At 46.5% G+C, this 19,717-nt stretch overlaps 1 protein-coding gene across 2 annotated transcripts in view; it reads left to right on the top strand.

The window, feature by feature from the left end:
• The window catches only part of Erc2 (ELKS/RAB6-interacting/CAST family member 2), an 875,988-nt gene extending 857,114 nt beyond the window's left edge, over positions 1–18,874 (top strand). The window contains exon 16 of one of the 2 annotated variants that reach the window (XM_050158253.1): positions 16,237–18,874. In XM_050158253.1, coding sequence (XP_050014210.1) covers positions 16,237–16,440 — 204 coding nt within the window. In that variant the 3' untranslated portion in view covers positions 16,441–18,874. Of the gene's footprint in view, positions 1–15,996 lie in introns of both variants that reach the window. The other variant, XM_050158252.1, reaches the window with a different exon arrangement.
• The last annotated feature ends 843 nt before the right edge of the window (positions 18,875–19,717 follow it).

The raw sequence follows: 19,717 nt of genomic DNA, 5'->3' as shown, positions 1-19,717 counted from the left end.
CCATCAAGAGAATGCCCCCATAGACATGCTCACAGGCCATCTGCTTCCCTCTTCCCAGGTATAACTAGGTCTAGGTCACGTTGACAAAACCTGACTAGCACACACACACTGCTAAGATATATTCCGTCATGCTTCTTGAGACCAGAGTCCAATATAAAGGTGCCAGCATGGCTTGCTTTCTTTGCAGGGTCCAGAGGAAGACCCTTCCTTGAATTCTTTGGTGTTCCATGACGTGTAAGTACCTCATTCCAGTTGACTTAGCTCTTGTGCCAGGAGGGCTGTGTCTGTGTGTCCGTCTTCCTCCTCTCTTCCACCTGCACCGGTTAGTTAAGATTTGTCCTAATCCAGCATGTCTATATTAAATTGTAGATGGATGGCTACTTCTAAATAAAGTCACATCGTGGTCAGGAAACTTCAGTGATTATTGAATTAGATAAGCCACTGGATGAATAAGCAGGTGAGAAAGTCAACAGAAAGCCAAGAGTGATTGTCTACCACGGGCGCCATCGAGGGTATGCTGTGACACTCAGATGTAGTAGCAAGATTTGACTCTGTCTTCCAGAGGATACAGTTCAATTCACACTGCTCAGGGGGTTGTTTGTCTCTTAGGGGGAGGCTATCTGGCCTCCCATCTCTTTGATTCAATCTCCCTTTGGCCTGGATAGACCTTCCTAAACCACACATTTATCCACCTCTGCCCTAAAGGAAGCCTCCCACATCCATGATGCAGCCAAAAGGCTCTCCATAAACTTGCCGCCTTGGTTGTCTCTCCACCTTGTCTACAACATCAATGAGAAGACTCCCCTGCCCAGATGTCTCCGGTCCGCATTACTCTGTATTGCTTCTGGCCTTTCTTTTTGTTGATGCGTAGAATGTTCCTTTCTTTCCTTTCCTTGGGGCTCCAGCTTCTTAGCCCTTCCATCCCAGCCTGGGTGTTTGGCCGAAGTATTTTCTGATTCTCAGGCTACTTCTGAGAAGTGCCACCTGTTCTTTCTGCCCTCTGCCCCCAGTTAGCTCATTTATCATACAGTGTGGCAGTTTCTTGGGTATTCCTCTTTGGCCCCAATTTCTGCAAACCTCAAATATCAGGACCTTTGTGTTACTGACTCCCCAACCTTACTTCATGGCTGGAAAAAATAAATGCCTGCTGTATTGAATGATCACTTGTATATAGGTGGAAAGGGAGGGGAAGAGAGAAGTTTTAAAATCAGAAAGTAGGAAATAACACTATCCTAGCCGTCTTCTTAATTTGGGGGTAACTGGAGGCTTTTCTGCTTCTCTGCTAATGTTCCCTACCATTCCAACTCAACCAGTGGCACACTCCCAGAAAATGTTATCCATAGATTACTCCAGACCCTGGGACTCGACTGGAATTGAGCACTGGCCAGTAGGGCAGTTCCTAGAGTCTGGCTTTCCCATCAGGAATGTCCAGTACAGGCCACACCAAAGACCTCGAGGCATAGCCTGTGGCCTCCTGAGTTTTCAGCTTCATTTCTTTCTTCAAGAGCGAGAATGCGGGCAACCTCAACAAACGCCTTGGGCTTTGGTGCATGTGTGGTGTGACTCTTTTGCATGATTGGATGCCCCAGCCCACTAAAGAATTAAAAGCTGTAATCCCTCCCTCTCCCCTTTTTCATTGTGTTTAGCCAAAACAAGCAGTGAAGGAATGTAAAATAGATCATTGCATTGGCACCCGTTCACAAGGGAGTCAGTGACTCGCTTGCATTCACAGCTCAAAACTCGGATTCTGACCTCTGCAAAACTTAGGCGAACTGCTCCTTCCTGTGGCTTAAACGCCTACAGATAGTTAATTGAAGATTTCTTCCTGAGCCACCCGTCCTGTCCAGGTTTGTACCTGGCACAGAAGTATCCTTGAAAGTTTGTCTGACAGCTGGAACCCTGAGCTTCCCCCTCCCCCGAAGCTTTGTGAAGCAAAGTGGCTCATGCCAACAGGAAGAACCCAAGAGAGAGCATAAGGCTGCCAACAGGCCTGGCTACTGGAGTGCCCCAGGTGGGAGGCACAGAATTCACTGTTGGAAGGAAGCTTGGGCTTCCTCTGCCACTGTCCCTCCTGGCCCCTTTGGTGAACTCATTCTTTTCTACACATTTATTTTTCATGAAGATGACAGGGCTCGTGCCCAGCTCATGTATATCCGAAGTATGAATACCCCAGGCTAGCTGGTCCTGATGGCCGGGTCTTTGTTCCTTATGGACAGTTCCAAGTCTTGGGGATTGCTGCTGACGGGGCTTAGAAGGCAAGTGGCAGGTGGCAGGTACCTTAGATACTTGTTTCGTTGCTCTGACAAAATGTCTTAGTAGAAGCACACGAGGAAGAAAGGTTATATTGGCTTATGGTTGACAGAACACAAGTCCTTCGGGGGGGGGGGCGCAGGAGTGGGAGGCAGCTGGTCACTTCGTGCCCTTACTCAGGAAGCAGAGAACGGATGCTGCTACTCAGCCCACTGTTTTCTTCTTGTTCTTGCCGCCATCCTGGATTCCAACCCCTAGAAGTGTGTCATTCCATTTAGAGTAGGTCTTCTCCTTGCGGTTTGTCCCTCCTAAGAAGTGTGCTCAGAGGCGTGTCTTCGTGGGGACTCTAGAGTCTGTCAGGCTGACAGAGTTAGCCATTTTAGAAGATTCATTTGTTCGTCCTCTGGCCTGAAGTGCTGAGAATCACTGTCTTTATAAGAGCGATGAGAAAAGCGGAGGGGGCAGGGAGAGAGGGTAGGGACTTAGCCAGGGTCACCCAAACTAGAAAGGGGAAGAGGTCACAGGATGCACTCACAGTTAGACCCTGTCACACTGTCCCATTTAAGGATCAGGACAACAGCAAACGCTCCAGGTCAAACTCCTGAAAGCTATGGGATTGCCTGGGGCATGGTAAACCCAGAGCAAACAGTTGCTATCTCCAGTAGACTCAGCTCTCCTCAGGCCATTCTTGGTAGGTGCATTAGGAGCAGTGAGTGACTCACACCCAGCCCATCTTCAGGAAGGCCACCTCAGGCTGCAGTCCAACAATAGCAGATGTGTGATGTGTGCCCCTCCCCCACCGTAAACCAGGGATTGCTGGACAGACATTGGAAAGGAAATGTGGGAAAGGGTTTGGCAGAGACCAGGAACCACAGTGCAGGAAGGTCCCCGAAGGAGTGACGCTGAGACTGACCTCTATGGGAAAGCAGAGGGTGACTAGGTAAAAGGTCAGGGCCACCGTGCTCAGATCTGAAGGAACTGTGTACCAAGTCCCAGTGGGCAGCTCTCGCAACCCAGACAGGTGCTGCCCACTCTCAGGTCTGGCTTCAGAGGATGTTGGCAATCAGCTGCTCTGGATGGCAGGAACTTTGAGGGTTACTCTTAAGATTCAGACACCTGCTCTGCCATACTTCATCCAGACAGTTTCCATCTTGAATGCTGAGCCTGCCCTAGAAGACAATAAAAAACCTTCTAGCTGGTTCATGAAATTGCTCTTTCTCGTCTCTGCTCTTCAGAGTGGCCAATGACAAAAAGCTGTCTGGAATCCCTCCCTCTCAGAGAAGCCACACACATCGACGTGTCAAACACGTGCAATAGCAGGAAGCCTCTTAGCGGCGAGAGAACAGGCCCGGGAGAGAGTCCCATTGTTAACTGCTCTGGTTACACGTGGAGCCTTGATGTCTCAGGACAATTGCAGAGTTCACTTAGCTTTCTGACCTGGAGTGGAGATGGAAGATGGAGGGCTGCGGCCCTAGGTCCCTGCACTTCAAGTGCAGACCTCCAAGGTCAGACTTCGTCATGGGACTTAAATGGAAATTCAAACCAGAGAGCATGTCTGCTTTTTAGCACTGTGAGAATATGGCTGGCCTTAGAGTCTCTCCGAAATAACCTCTGCCTTTATCACACTCCTCATTCTTTGAAGGGGATGTCATCATTTCCCTTTCTAGTGGCCCACCGGGCAGTGGGATGCAAGCCTTTTCAGACATGTCTGGAGCCATCGTTTGCTTTGTGCATTTCCTACAGCTTTGTAGCCTATGGAAATCAGAGTGGGTACTTAGTGCAGAAATACCATTGTAGGACTCATACACTCGAGGATGTTACTTCTTGCGCCTATCCATACCTGTAGCAAAAGATCTGTAACACTGCCGGCTCATCTAAAGCGTTATTCAGTAATTACACAGTACCCGATAGTATTTTTGGCCAGTTCTGCCTAGCAACATAAATACAGGGTGATGATGATACATGGTAAAGGAACCAGGATGGCATCTATAATGCCAAGGACCTCAACACTGTATCCCCAGGAAGGCTTCATTTTGTTTCTACTCCAGCAACATTCCTTTCAGACGAAGTAGCTGTACATTAAGCAGGCAGTTTATGCATGAGAAATCAGGTCCCACTAATGCCAGTGGGCTCTGTGCTGTTTTCCTCAGGCACTTCAAGGTTATCTAAGAAGAGATACGGGGGAGGAAGACAGGATTGGCATAAGGGGTGGGAGAGGGGATTAATCCAGCAGCAGACATCCTGGTCATAGCTGGGGGAGGTTCTGGAGTGAAGCAACTCAAGCTTCGGAGCTACACTTTGTCTTTAAAGGCAGACCCTCCCTCGGTAATCTTTTTAGCATCCAACTCCTTCAAAGATAAACTTGGACTCCAAAGCTCCCATGCAGCCAGAAGACATATGGATATTCCATCAATTTTGTAGAAGCCATAGATTGGAATCCTCCAGATAGTTCGTTCAATCTCAGGATGATAAACGATCAATCGTTGCATTCCTCCTAAATGAAATTAAGATGCTAAGATATATTGCTTGGGGCTTCTGCATGGGATTTCAAGAGTTGACTTTCCAACAGAAAATGTATTGCTTTGGATTCACTGGGAAATGGAGACACAGGATCTATGTTAAGGCAAAACATTTGACAGTTTGGAAGAATGCTTCAGACATGTTAATTTTTTTCATATTTAAAAATGATTAATTATCCAGAATACCAGGAAGCCAGAAGACCATAAAGCAGTCTTCCCAGGAAAGGCAGAGACCTACCTCTGTCTTGATCCTCTAGAGCAGAGGCTTTTAAAGGAAGCTCTAGGTAACCCGACACTGGGGCACTAGACTGACTGAAGCAGAGGCCTGGCAAAACCCTGGAAACATAGAGAACTACGCAGTATTTTCCTGTCAGTACCGTCCGAAAACAGGGATCCCGTGCTTCAGCACACATGTGGAAGGCCCAAAGGCTGACTTCCTTCTCGGAAACTCTTCCCATCTTCCTCCCAGATCAGTTCAGAAGCTGGGGGTGCTGCTTTAAGCTGGGGGTTTGCCATGTCCGGGCACACAGAGCACAGCGCCATCCCACCATCCATTACAGTGCTTTTTCCCCCACTCTCAGAGTGCGAGGGTGACTAGGAAGGAAGGTGAATATGAACCGGGCGTTATCAAGCTTGATACTTAGCATGGCTTTAGCTAATTAAGCACATGCTCCCCATAATGATTTGCTTAAAACAATGGCCGGCTTGCCAGTAGGTGCGTGTTGCATGAAGTCGGAGTTTAGCACGGCTCCTGGTGAACAGAAAGAGACAGGGAAGCCCTCCACACTTGAGAAAACTAGGACTCCCATAGCGGGATGGGAGGAAAGGAAAAGGGGGAGAAGGAACAGAAGGGGGACGTGGGTCAGCTTTTGTGCTTTGCCTAAGCACAGCTCACAGACAATATAAAATCTAGACTGAGTCTGCTGATGCAGTTCATTGCAGGATGTGTTCCTTCACTTTCCACTCTACCCACCAGGAGCGAGGTAGCATTTGTCCTGTTCCTGTCATTGTTGAAAGGTGAGGATTATTAGCCTTAGAGACTCTGAATACCCTTAAAGCCCAGCCCCCCTGGCTGGTTACTGGCCTGTATTTGTTTCTCTTTTCCTTCCCACCTACCAAAGAGTGTCTCCTCCCAAAGGGAGGGCTACTTCCTTTTGTTGGAGGAATCTCTTTGTGGTTGCTTAGAAAACACAAAGCAATTTGCAGTAAATGGAAATCAAAGCCCAGTCAATCAAATGCAAAACTTCTATCCGCCAAAAGTGAAGAGTTTGTAAAATGAATTTCACAATGGTGACAAAGATGGCTGTGTCCACGGTAGTGGGGTTGCCTGTCTTCAGCTGGCCATCACTGGCGGCGTGCAGGGGCTTTTAGAAATTAAACCGAGCCAGATTGAACTTGCTGCATCACCTGTTGCCACATTGGCATGCTAATGGGCTTAGTGACCACAGCCTACCCAGACCAGAGCAGGTCAACAGCCAAAGGACCAACCTCAGGGGCTGTTTGTGCTCTGCCCACGTTGTTAGACCTTCATGCTTTGCAGCTGGTTGTCCTGCTTCCTTGGCATCTCCCCTGCCACCTCTTAAAGAGTGTAGCACCCTTCCCAGGCTCTGTCGCATGGCCACCATGCACAGTCTGCATCTCATGCATTGGGCTTCTTTCTCCTTGCTTTAGCTAGTCACTCGTAAAATAAAGTATGTTCCGGAAATGGCCCAACTCAAAGCAAACGCAAAGAGCCTCTTCATTCCCTGCGTGTCTGGAAAAGTGGAGTTTCTCCACTCTCTCCTTCAGTGAGGAAGCATGGTACAGAGGGTTTGCACCTTCAAGCATTTCCTTTGCCTGGAAGCATAGCCTTTCACCCTGCCTGAGAAATAAGGTCAGACTTCTTCACCTCAGGGCAACTCAGTCAAGGGCAGGATTGCAAGATGCTGGTGATGAAGAGGTTAAATTGCTAAAAAGGCTGGATCTGTGGTTTCCTGCCCACACTTGTTCTGGCCTAAGGCAGTGCTTGGTAGTTTGGGGAGGGGGGAAAAGGGAGGTCTTGCCTGGACCCAGGTGGCCGACAGGCAAACCATGTTATTAAGAAGCAGGGATAGCAAAACCTTGATCTTCAAACGAGACCCCTAATTAGTCACCAGCCCAAGAGTAAATGGCATTCCACCTCAGCAAGGCGGGAAGGGTGCCTTCAAATCCCAGAGACTAATTACCGTCAGGGGCTCCTTGAGGATCCTGCTGGAAACACTTGTCATTTGAGCTGCTTCAGCTCCGTAACAGCTATCAAACTGTTCCTTCATATTTCAGACTCTGCAAAATGCTTCTCCAGCCCTCTTGCTTGGAGGGAACATCTCTTTGCCGAACACGACACCGTTCTTAGTATCCAGTTTCTGGAAAGGTCTCTCTTATGTACATACATATGACAAGTTGATCCTGACATGGAGTTCTTATAAGGGAGTTAAAACATGGATTACTTTATTCTCTTCTGACTTTGAAAAACTCCATCTCAAGAACAAGCCTGTGCTGGAGGAAGTGGGGATTTATCATGGAGAGTGAGCCTTCAATTTCAGAGTCTGTTGAGGGACCCTATATCGTGTCCTTATAGCTATGTATTTTTCGTCAAGTGTGAAACCCTCTATTCTCTTCCCGCCCACCTCTCTCTCTCTCTCTCTCTCTCTCTCTCTCTCTCTCTCTCTCTCTCTCTCTCTGTGTGTGTGTGTGTGTGTGTGTTCTTTAAAAGGGTCTTCCCAAGTGGCATGAACTTTGAAGCGCACAGACTAAAACTGGCTTTGCATTATTCTGGTTGTTTTGTTTTTCCTTTTGAATCTCATGTTCTTGCCTCTTTTGGAGGTAAGTACCCTCTGCTCACTCTTGCCTCCTGGTCCCACTTGACACTTGTGAATGGAAAAACAGACTCATCCAGGCCACCCACAGAATTCTAGGTTTTCTCTAAATTCACACTTGAACTGGGGGAATGGTTTAAAAGCTTGGGACCAAGAGATCCTGACTCTGTCCCCTTTGAGGGCAGCCCAGGTTACAACAAGCACAGAGGACCAAAAAAGCCAAACAGGAGAGGCCTGGGTGTTCTACTCACGTGGGCTTATTTCAGTGTCTTCTGAGAACTAGGATTCGGTTGCTAGGATGCTCATTCAGAAACAAGAATACTCCGGTCAGACTTTCTGAAGGTGACCGAGTAAGCCTAAATTTTAATTCAGTTTTAAGATCCACAAGTAAGCTTCAGTGGACCCCCAAATGACATGTTTTAAGTTTACATCCTTAGTAAGCTGTGTTATAGGGTCACATGTCATTGAATGGCCCATGGCCACTTTCTCCTGAAGCTCAGCTTTGGAACTATTCTCAGCCAGCCAAGGAGCAGCTATTACTCAGCAGTAATGCCTTGGTTGTGAATAGGCTGGGGGTGGGACAGGAAGACGGGAGGTCTGTACACAGGCTTAGGGTATTTGCACATAGGATTCCATCCCCTGTGATGAAAGCGTATGGTTCCCCCTCTGTGGGTAACTTAACAGCTTCCTGTGAGTAGGAGGGTGCGGAAGTGTGGCCCCACCTGAGTGACCGTCTGCAGGATTCCCCAGGGTAGGTTCCTTTCTCTCCAGAGCATGGGAATTCTGTTTGCTGAATCAGCTCTCATGTCCAGTATGGTCGGCAGTGCCCTCTCCCTCCCGCAAAGACTCCCAAAGCCTTATTTTAACCTGTGTGTTCTCCTGATTGGAGATGTTAGAAAATCCATGCCAAAGTGTGGGTTGTTTCAACTAGTCCAGAAAAGAAGGGCTCACATCAGTTTTGACAACAAACAAAACGAGTTTTTGTTCTATCATTTCTGTTTAAGAGAGTCCAGTTTCAAACTGAACACAATGTGTGGTTATTCTGTCGGCGATTTATATAGCCACAGGGGCGCCACACTTACACTGCATACATCATTGTATTTTTGAAATGTACTTAATGAACTTTTTTTTCTCTTCTAGTAACTACTTCATTGCCTTAAATGAATGCATTCCAATAGAATTTGTAACAAATGGCCACTCTGTGTTTGCGTTAATGCCAAACACGTTTAACAAATTTTTAACAAGGAACCCTGGCGAAATGCCAAGCTCCTAGAGGGACACTAGAGGAATGCCATAAATTTAAACTAGATTTTACCTTCTCACTTAGCTCAGCAAGTGTCTTAGGTGCCTTGCTCTCTCAGCACAGCGGCCTGTCTACTTCATGTCAGATAGCTGTACATTTTCATTATGTTTGGTGCTCAGGTTATACCGACTTCCAGGGACTCTTAAGCCCAGGCAGCTGTATCTCAAATAATATGAAGTAGTGTAGAAATAAATCTTTGTTTCTGCGAAAGTTTTTCATATCTCCTTTGGGTTGGTAACTATGTATGCACATACGCATTTCTATGTTTAAAATCCACAGCCAGCCAATTTGTTCGTAACAATTATTTAAACCAAGAAGTCTCACCTGGCGCTCGCTGTGCTCCTCCTTGAGATAGTTGGTAATACCTGGTGTCTTTTCATGGTCACGACCAGGAGTGAGGATATGCTATTGGCATCTTAGTGACAGAGGTCAGGGAGACTGGAGGCCATCATTCATTGAGGTCAGTGTCTGACAGCAGAGAACTTTCAACCACAATTTGTCCATATGTTTGAGACTGAGGAAAACTGAACTAGAGTCCTTCAAAAGTAGGCTGTCCAAGGACCTGGTTTTTGTTGTTGTTGTTGTTGTTTGTTTGTTTTTAAGAAAAAAATTACAACAGATCACTCATTACTCCCCAACCAGTGTGTTAAAGATTAGATGGAGCTCCTCCCACCTGTGCTGATGGGGGACTTTGGTGTTTTACTGCTCCTGCCTTCTGCTTTTGTGAAGGAGGTAATTTAATCCACCATACTTAGACCCCCAATGTAAACCAAGGTGGCATCAGAGCTTGCTGGTGGCCATGGAAGTGTGTGCATGGCCAGATGATACATAGCAGGTGCTCCCCTGAGACAAGGTCATTGCTGGGGTGTCAGGAGTGGTCCAAGGCAAAGCTAATGTGTGGCAGGGTGTTGTCCGCTAGATTTCGGAGAATGAAGTCCCGTGTTGCAATGGGCAGGCAGTTTTTCATCTTGTATTCTAGACAAGAGACAGAAGTTGGTCCCGCTAAAGTATTAAAATAAAGCTTTATGAGACAGAGTATGTTGTGTTTAGAGGTTGCTTACAAGAGAAAGATATGAGTTAAATACTATCCATGTTAGAGTTCACGCAAGTTGGAGAGGTGAAAGATAAGAAACAAAGACCGAGGTTTAAGAAATTCTGACCTAAGAAGAAAAAAAAAGGACTGAAGAGTCAAAAGGATGTAGGTTCAAAGGAGGCAAAGGAGGGCATGTGATTCAAACACTCAGTTCTCACGGATGCCGAGGGGCCACTACCCAAGCAAGTGGATGGGTGGTACCCTACGACTTGTTTGAGATAATTAATGAGGAGATGCTGGGCAGACAGCCTGCTCCAAACATGAGCCATTAATACTCCTGACCACAATAATAATTACAAAAATAAATCCCAAGGAATTCACAGCCCCGTGTGAGGCCCTTTCCAGGTATAGGTTGCATATCAGTCTGAAGCCCTTCCTTTAAAATATGGGTGAGTCGCATCCAGCAGAAAGAGGGCAGAGATGAAAGGCAGAGCCCTCTGCCGCCTCCTGCAGCTCTTCATCCCAACAGCCTCAGCCCCAGGCTGGAAGGCCAGCCCTACCCCCACCCTTCCAGCCCTGCAGTGTAACTCGAAGTGTTACATTTTATTGCCCTGTGAGCTGCAGGAGGCCACTCTCAAGGTAAAACGCTGCTCTCCACTCATATTTTTGAATTATGGCTTCAAGGTGGTTGCTCCTATCAAGAAAATTAAATGATTTAACATAATTTGTTGCCACTTTGATCACAACAATAATAAATAAATCTTCATGAAGAAAACGGGAAACCCAATCCATCCCATTTTAAAAGATGTTAAGTTATAACACAGATGTAGTTATATGTTTTTATTATTATTATTATTATCAGAAATGACTGTATTGGGCTTTCCTGTGTATAGTTGCTCAGAGGAGCTGTTCTATAGGATGCCCCAGGCCCTGAAGGAGCCCTCTCTTCCTCCATGGTTAATTGGTCTATCAGGGGCTGGCCTTTTATGTGGGTACCATGTGCAATATGTTAGGGGCATCCGTGGCTGTTGTGAATGGGTGTCTGTTTTTGTACCTGGGGCACACTGCACACATTTGGGACGCACATGGAACGGAGTGGACATTAACCCAGATGTCAAAAATAGCCTGCGTTTTACTACTGTTATTAAACAGTTTCCCCTTTAACCCCTCTGTGTTTACCAAAGACCCCTTCCTCCCAGCCCGTTTCTGCAAATCACCGATGAAGGGGCAGAGAAGAAAGCCATAACCAGGCAGGTGCCTTTATTCCAAAGAAAAACAGTCTGAAGGCACATTTATAGCTGGCTCTCCTGGGGGTGAATGTCCTGGACCAGAATCTCCCTGTTGGGGTACATAGTCCCCCGTCCGTCTTGCACCCTAGGCCGCAGTGACGCCAGTAGGGGTTTTTCTTCCCATGAAAGAACTAGCTTTACATCAGCCATGACAGCAGTCCCACAGTCTTCAGTTCAAAGTCCCCCAAAAAATTCTCAGAAAAATGTAAATACCTCCATGATAAAACATCACCAATATTCGGGGGTACATACCCTTGCGGATGTTTGTAATTGCTTGTCTGGGTGCAGACATGAGATCAAACGGTGTAAATTAGTCAATCTGCTTTTTTCCCCTCCTCCACCAGGAACTTTTAGGCCTCCTTCCCCATCCAAAGTCAGAGGTACTGTTTCTTGGTTATTTATAATCAGTCTATCAAATGCATCCTTCCTGATCTCCGGTGTTTGTCTCCTTCAGGGCACAGGGATTTAAAGCCTCCTTCAGGTGTCAGTTCGTATGTCTGTGTATAGTCTGTCTCCCCATGACTAAGTAGACTAAGTGAGGACATGTACCTTGTCCCTGCCCTTTCCTGTGACTGTTGCCAACACCAGGCACATCGCCTGTGCAGAGTGCTGGTTTTCTGTTCCTCCAAAAAGATTCCCTCAAACACAGCATCTTACAAGCAACACCCGTGTTTACCCCACAGGTCCCTCTTACAGCCATACAGGAAGTAAGAGTGAGAGAGAAAGAGAGAGAGAATAAAAAAAACAGCGCGTGGCCAAAATGTCAGGCTTATATCGGAGTGAGAAGCTGGGAGGGGGCAGGGGCATGACTGGGAAAGTTTTGGGTGAGGGTGGGGTGAGAAGAGCTGAGAGGAGCCAAGGTGTTGGCATGGACTCTGTAACAACTTTTCCTGGTGCTGAGAGAGCCTGGGGGCCAGTGAGAGCTTTGGTATGCTAATAGACTCCTGAGGGAAGCCCAGAAGGTCTTGGGGGGGGGGTCCCTATCTCACAAGTCTAGGCAGACCTTAGAGGATTTGAATGGGAAGGCTCTTGGAGCCCTGGGCTCCCAAGTTGTTTTTAGATTACTGCCAATTTGACTTGCTTGTGGGTATAGAACTGAGGTTCTTAACTACTCTCTGAGTTGTGTTGTGGAGAGGCTCGTCACCCAAAGTGGTTGTTCTCAACCTGTGAGTGGTGCCTCCTTTTTGGGGGAGGGGGCACAAACAGCACTTTTAAGGGAGTTGAGTATCAGATATTTACATTATGATTCATAACAGTAGGAAAATTACAGTTATGAAGTAGCCATGAAATAGTTTTATGTTGGGGGGGAGGGTCACCACAACACGGGGAATGGTATTAAGGGTACACACAGCATTGGGAAGATTGAGAACCAACCACTGTCCTAAAGGATGTTGTCCTGCCTCACCCCTGAGGAGTGACACCCCTGTGTCCCCACAGCTTTCACACTTGGCTTTCTCTTTAGCAATGACAGGAGAAAGACATGTGCTAAAGAAGGCCCGGTCCTTAAGCTAAATCTGTTTGGGCAAACTTCCTTTCTATTAATTTAAAACAAACTGGATAGTAGTCCTAATTGGGTTAATGAATATAATTATGGTCTGCTGTAGGTCAGTTCAACAGCCAGGGCTTGGGGTTGGAGTTGGAGTTGGGGTAGAAAGGCTTGTTCCAAGGGAGGCTGGGTAGGGAGATTTCAGGACCGTGTCTACTCTAATCACACCGTCACGTCTGTTCCAGGAACTGTACAAACTCAGGGGATGCTGGGCAAGCGAGAGCAGTCTGCCCTTGCCCTCACCAAACTGGGCTATAGGTTTCACTGGAAGCAGAACGGAGAGTCACCTCTGTAGTGTGCCTTTCTGAAGCGCGCACATGTTCCACGTGTAAGAAACAGGTAGAATTTAGGGCAATGGATTTTACTGGATTCAATACATCCAAAGTATTTTGACATGAAGTCAGTATTAAAAATGGTTCCTGAGATAGTGTACATTCTTTTTTTCCATTTTAAATCTTCACAATCTGGTGTGCATTTCACACTTTAAGCGTGTTTCGATCTGGATTAGGCGTGTTTTGAGTATTCGGCAGTGGCCACATATGGTCAGCAGCTACCATAGTGGGTAGGGCAAGTCTAGACAAGTCACAAGAGAAGGACCATGTGGGAGACTTCCTGGGTGACACAGTATCTCAGGTGAGAATGAGGAGATCGATCCGATGGAGAAATGACCGGAATGTATGTGGGAAAATGACGCACTTAGGAGACGAACAATGTTGCGATGCCGGAGAGTACAGCGTGGGGAGAAATAAAGAGCAGGCACAGGCTAAAGGCGACCTTGCCAGCCTGGCCAGGGTTCATAGGTCCTCCATCCCAAGTGCTGCAGGGTTACAGAGAGCTATGGACAAGGGCGGCACGCTGTAAACAACTGTGCATTGGAGTGGCCATAACCATCACAGCAGAGATGTCTGCAGCCTTGGAAGACAGAGCTGGGTCTCCCTTGCAAGAGAATACTGGAGAGGTTTAAGCATACTTGTGAGGGAGACTGGCCAAGCTGGGAATCACCTTACAATCTGTAGGGTCCCTGGTTGGCATAGTTGGGAGGCTAGATCCCGTTTTTAAATGTTTTAAAAGTCCCTTCTTGCTTGCCCCTCAAGGAGTGATGTTCTCCATTGCAACTGCTGGCAACGTCCAGTCGGGGTTAGTTTGGTTTGGTTTTTCAGCTTCAGGGGCATCTGAGCCTCTTGGTGAAAAAAAAAAAAAAAACTATTTCATTGAAGGGTGGCAACACTTTTTAAAAAAATCATTTTATTTGCATGGTAGACTGTTAAAGTTTATGACCACCTCCATGCCAGTTGTCTGTTGTCTTTCCACTGAAAAGAATTAAGAAGTGTCCTAGGACCTAAAAGAGGTAGCTGATGTAAGGGCTCGGAGGGGTCCTCACTAAGTGTGTGACAGGCATGCTACTTATTCGTTCTCTTGTTTGTAGCTTTTTTTTTTTAATGACATTTTAAGGTCAGTATTTAAACCATCTGGGACTTTTGAGAGCTCTCTTGTCTAAAGATAAGAATTGTCTTTCCCACAGCAGTCCACTGTGACCATGGGAGAGACCCGTGTTCTGCTGGGATCTGGTGGCCAGCTAGAAACTCATCTCAAAACCGCATAAACAGTTGTTCTCTGCTGCTTTATCTTGGGAAAATGTCAAAGACATTGGACATCGACTGTAATTAGTTTTCATTTAGTTCCCCAAAGGAAACAACCTGTGTGTTTTAATACTGCCGCGTGTGCCCCTTTCCCGCCTCATCACAGGTCTCTTAATATATCGGTTAGCCCTTTAAAGGGATGATTAAGGAATGCTTAGCACACAAAAGAATGAGAGCTATGCACAGCTCATGAAACAGAAAGCGTGCTCAGACTTACAATTTTCATACAAAGTTTGCAGAGATTTTATGTGCCAGAGTGAGTAACCTGACCCGCACTAGAAACTCCCTAAATTTCTGCCTCTGCAGCAGTCACTCTTTGCCCTGAATCGAGTTTTTTAACCAGAAGAATTACCCCAAATTCCTCAAAGTGTGAGTTTGCCGAGTCCCATCTAAGCCATGCGTTCCGTGAACACTGCTTAAGGATGTCCTGAGGTAAATGCTTGCCGGGGCAGACTCAGAGATCTTTGACTTTCTCATCAGCCGGAAGGAATTGAGTGTAGCTGTGGATCAACCGCCAAGGCAGACATCCAAGGGTCGGTATAAAACGTGAGCTAGCAGGCAGTACCTGGTGGGCTGTGCTTGCATCCCCAGCACTCGGGAGGCTGAGGCAAGAAGATCGGTGATCGTGAATTCAACGTCAGAATATGTAACAAGACCCTGTCTCAAAGAGTAAAATGAGACAAAATGTGTGTGCATGTGCGTGTGTGTGTGTGTGTGTGCGTGTGTGTGTGTGCGTGTGCGTGTGTATACCCACTCTTCCCTGCCACAGTCTCCAGATAGCCACCTGACGCCCGTATGTTGGAAACACCCAGCATTCCAAGGGTCTCTGAGTGGCAGTGCAAGGAGCACGTGGTTGAGCATGAGCGGAGAAGCCAGGCACAGCTGCAACTCCAGCGTGGCGTGGCGTGTACACCACAGTTTGCTATCCACTCCTCTGCTGACAGGCACTTAGTGCTGCTGTGAGCAATGACACGTGGAGCACTTGTGTTCTGGAATCTGTTTGAGTCCAGGTTTTCAGTTCTTTGGCGTGTACACGTGAATGGAATTGCCAGCTCCAACCGTCACTTGTCATTGCTCTGGCAGGGCTTACAGGTCTTTCAAATGGTTACTGTCACCTGGCTCGTAAGTGAGTGCTAACGCTTTTGGCGGGTTGATGGCCTTTAACATTCTAGTCTCTTAGTTGAGTTTTTTTTTTTATTTTTATTTTTAAGTAAAACCATAGTCGTTGTAGAAAGCAAACATGGAAGGGAAACAGCGACCTGCAGTTTGATCATGCCACAGTGACCCATGAGAGAATCCAACACATCCGTTCCCCTTCCTTTTCTTTGTGGTTCTCTATAATGTGTGCGCAGTACGGGACATGGTGTGAAGGGCCTTTTCTCAAGACATTTGGTGGGACACAATTTCACTTCCTGTTCTGTTTGTCCTTCTTCTCTGCTCCCGTTCCATTCTCACCTGACCCGAACCAAAGGGAGTGGCCATGGCTGGGTCGGGGAAGGGGAGGGAGCCTCTGCCACACCACACGTGGCAAATGGTCCCACCAGTGTCCTTCTCTGTTAAACCATGTACTTTCTCGTTGCAGCTGTCAGAAAGGTTGGCTAAAGGGAAAGCTCCACACTGCAGTCTTTGCCACGTAATCGCCTGCAGCGTGGCTGTCTCCATTGCCCACCACCAGCCTCAGCGGCAGGTCCGAACCGAAGGGGGATCCTCACCTTCGCTTTCCTGCGTGATTCTGGTCACCTCATCCCTCCTGCATTTGGGTGTATGGGAAAGAAAGTGTATGAAGGAGGAGAAAGATGACAGTCCTTTCATTTTCTGTCAGGATTTGGACCTTTGCAGTGTGACCGTCTCTGCTGAAAGCCACGTGGCGAGCGTTTTATTTCTGCTGCTTTGCCTCCTGGATACACGGGCACTGCACGGGATTCAAACTGTGGATTCAGTGTCTGTCGGACAGCTCACCCCATCCCCCATTATCCTGCTGGTCGGTCCAAGTGGTCCTAACACATCAGATTACCGTGCAGTCTAAACTTGCTGCGGATGAGTGCTGCTGGTGACGTTTGTGCACCCCGGTGCGTGGAGTGTTTGACGAGGAAACCAAAAGACCAAACATGGAGAGCCCTCCTCTATTTCTTTAGTCTGTCAGTCAAGGGACCACATTTCGATGGTGTGATCAGTTGTTACCTCTGGGCCAGGTTGGAAATGAAATCAATTTTTTAAAACCACTAATAACTTGCCAAGAAATCGCCTTATGAGAACATGGTGTGTGTCTCTGACAGTGCGTGGCACATCTAAATTGGTCATTCATAATTTTATTGTCCTGTTCATGTGCAAGAGAGTGGCAAAAGCCTGAGGCGTTTGCGGGTGGCTACTCCTCCACCTGCTCCTTGAACCCCACGCACGGCTGGGACAGGACCCGGCCTCAGGCTCTCCTCCTTCTCACACATGCAGGCCTCCATGAAGAAGCTGCGAGAGTCATTCATGTTTCAAGATCCAAATGCTGTGCAAGCAGTGGGTGTGAGCTTGGGTCTTCTCTAAATGAAGGGTCATTTCTCACTGTTTTTTTTTTTTCCTTAAGAAAATGTCTCTGATGTGGATTCCAAAGCATTTTCAGCGTCAAGCGTGCAAGCATTGATGAATGAAGAACAATCACAAAAGTTGTGTGTCTGTAAATAGCATTGCACAGGCTGTCTGTGGGTACGGTAGAGTCGTTCTCTAAAGCACATGCCAGAGAAAGAGACCGCATTCCGAGGTCTTCTACATACAATGACAAGGTACTTAGGAGATTTCTACTCCTGCTGCTTCCTCTGAAGATAAAAAATGATTAGTCATTACCACTTCATACAAAAACCCACAACTGAGCCTGGCAAATGTGCAGCTCTTGTATTGACCCATTTTTGTCGAGGGGAGGAACCCTCCTTCCTGCATTCCTAAAGGACAAACAGTGAATTTTAGCATGAGTGGCCTTAATAAATACAATTGTCTTTCTTTGCTGCTGTGGAAAGGGTTCTAAGCAGAAGCTGCTGAAATCTTGCATTGAATCAAATCATTATTACTTTCCAAAATGTTGGTGCAATTAACTCTGGACCTCTCTCATGAGCCATAGAGATAGAAGACAAACCCCTTGTTTGCTGGGGAAAGGAAACTGTTCCTGAACTGCACCCTTTATTCCTGGTGCCATCAGGACTAATATAGTCAAACAGGTTTCCTGCTGTGGGCTTCGTTCTTGTCGGTAAATTGTGAACTATGTAAAGCTTACATGTTAACATAAATGATCCAAATACATTCGTGTTTTAAAAGTTTGACCTTTAACTATCAAAAGGATGTAGGTCGTTGTTAGAAAAGGGAGCAGAGTTCTTTGCAAGTTTATTTAGGATTTTTTGGTGAAGTGTGGCAATGAAAACCCAAGCCACAGACTGGTCCCCAGGTATGGTTTGGGTATCCTCAGAGAAGTCCTCACAGCCTACCATCAGGTCATGACTTGAACTCTGCAACTAAATACTTGAAATAGGAAGTAGCAGAACCAGGATGGTAAACGGGGTCCTTGAAGTAGCACACAAAGCGATCAACCACGTGTATTTACCTATTTCTACATTTGTGCCAATTTTGTCACAGCTATTGTTTGGGGGATCTTTTTTTTTTGGCCCCACTTTTGTTGGTTGAAAGTATTTTTGATCTTACATTCATGCGAATGTATCATTTGGTCCCTGGAAAAGTGAATTCCATCTAACACAACATCTTTTCCCATTTTCTGCAATATTCTCTGATGTTTGGGGGTTACAAAAGAAACCCCTTTTCACACATTGAAAATAGTGTCTGGGTTTACAACAAACACTGTGACGTTCAGAAGGTATTTTCTTTCTGCATCCTTGAGCAGGCTCCCTTCTAATCCAGTATGACTGAAACTAAACAAAAACAAGGTTGTGCTAACCCTTAGGAGGAATTGGTTGAAGTCTTACCTTGCGCAAGAGCAGGCTTGTATTTATAACCCCTTTTGATTTCTATATATAGTCTCGATTTTGTATTTAATGATTTTGTGTATTCAGTATGCACCTTCACAGTGTGTCAACTTTCCTTTTTAAACAGTGTTTATGATGAGACCTCAAGTGTGTTGATATAAGCTCTCTCTGCCGTGTTTTTGTGTAGAGTTGCATCTGGATGCTGCCAGGGGTCCATGTATCTAGTTCCCTGAGACCCTTGTTTGATAGTGCTTCTTGTAATATTTCTTCAAGTGAGTGGCATGTGGGTTGTGATATTGACCATGTGATTATGGACATCGATATGAAAAATAAATAATAAATAAAATTAAGGAACCCTCAAAACTACCAATGGGCATGTATTAGCCAGTCATTGTAACCTCATGTCTAGTAGAAATACCATGTGCAAGGTATGTACAGCTCATAACTTTGTTATCATGTGTATGAGGAGTACTTTGTGCTGATTGTCTTATTTATATTCATCAAATAAACCTTGTTTCTTTCCGAAGGGACTGCGTTCCATCTTTTACAAATATGCTGTGTGACCGTCTCTAACACTTTGGGGGCCATTGGTTACCATTTGAAGAAAAATACAGGCCAAAGAGGAAAGTGAGAGAGGGGAGAGGGAGGGAGGGAAGGAGGAAAGGATGAAGGGAGGAAGGAAAGTTATTGTCTTTATTAACTGGGAAGGCCAGGATGGAAATCTGCCTTGATGGACAGCTGGCCATGCAGTTTAGATCAGGAAGTTAGGTCGTGGGCCATGCCTCCTTCCCTCTCCATTCCCTTACACCTTCCATTTTCCTTTTTTCCCTCTTTCTTCTCCCTCCCACCCCTCTCCTTCTTCGCATTCCTCATTGTGCTGGTGAGGTTAGTCTCTGTGGGCTCTCTCCTTGGTAACAAAGATCTTTCTGGGCATTTGAAGCATTCACAGAAGAGACTTTTCCTTTTCAATATCCACAAATGTCCCCCAAAGGGACAGACACCTTAGCTCTGTTTGGATTTTGAATCCTTCATTTTTGTGGGAGCTGAGAGGATGAGGCTGTGTGGTTGACAGCCTCATTGCCTGTAGGAGCGAGGTTTCTAATGGGAAAATCGTGGACTCCATCTGAGAAAAGAGAGATGGAAACTTAGGCAGGAAGAATTGTGATCAGCACTGCTCCTGCTTGGATGTCCACGGTCACCCGTGTGTGGACTCATGGGCCCTGGCAGCCTGAGTTGGAAAATAGACAATACCTCCTCACAGTGTCGGCATCTTGCTTGATGTCCATTTGAAGACTACAGAACCAGGTCCACCTTTCCGTTAGAACTCTGAATTACGTTAGCACCACG

This window comes from Alexandromys fortis, unplaced genomic scaffold (assembly GCF_014885135.2).
Source record: "Alexandromys fortis isolate MF-2015 unplaced genomic scaffold, M_Fortis_MF-2015_v1.1 scaffold_106, whole genome shotgun sequence".
Classification (NCBI taxonomy): domain Eukaryota; kingdom Metazoa; phylum Chordata; class Mammalia; order Rodentia; family Cricetidae; genus Alexandromys; species Alexandromys fortis.
Note: the sequence above shows the minus strand (reverse complement) of the source record. Positions and strands in the feature narration are given on the sequence as shown.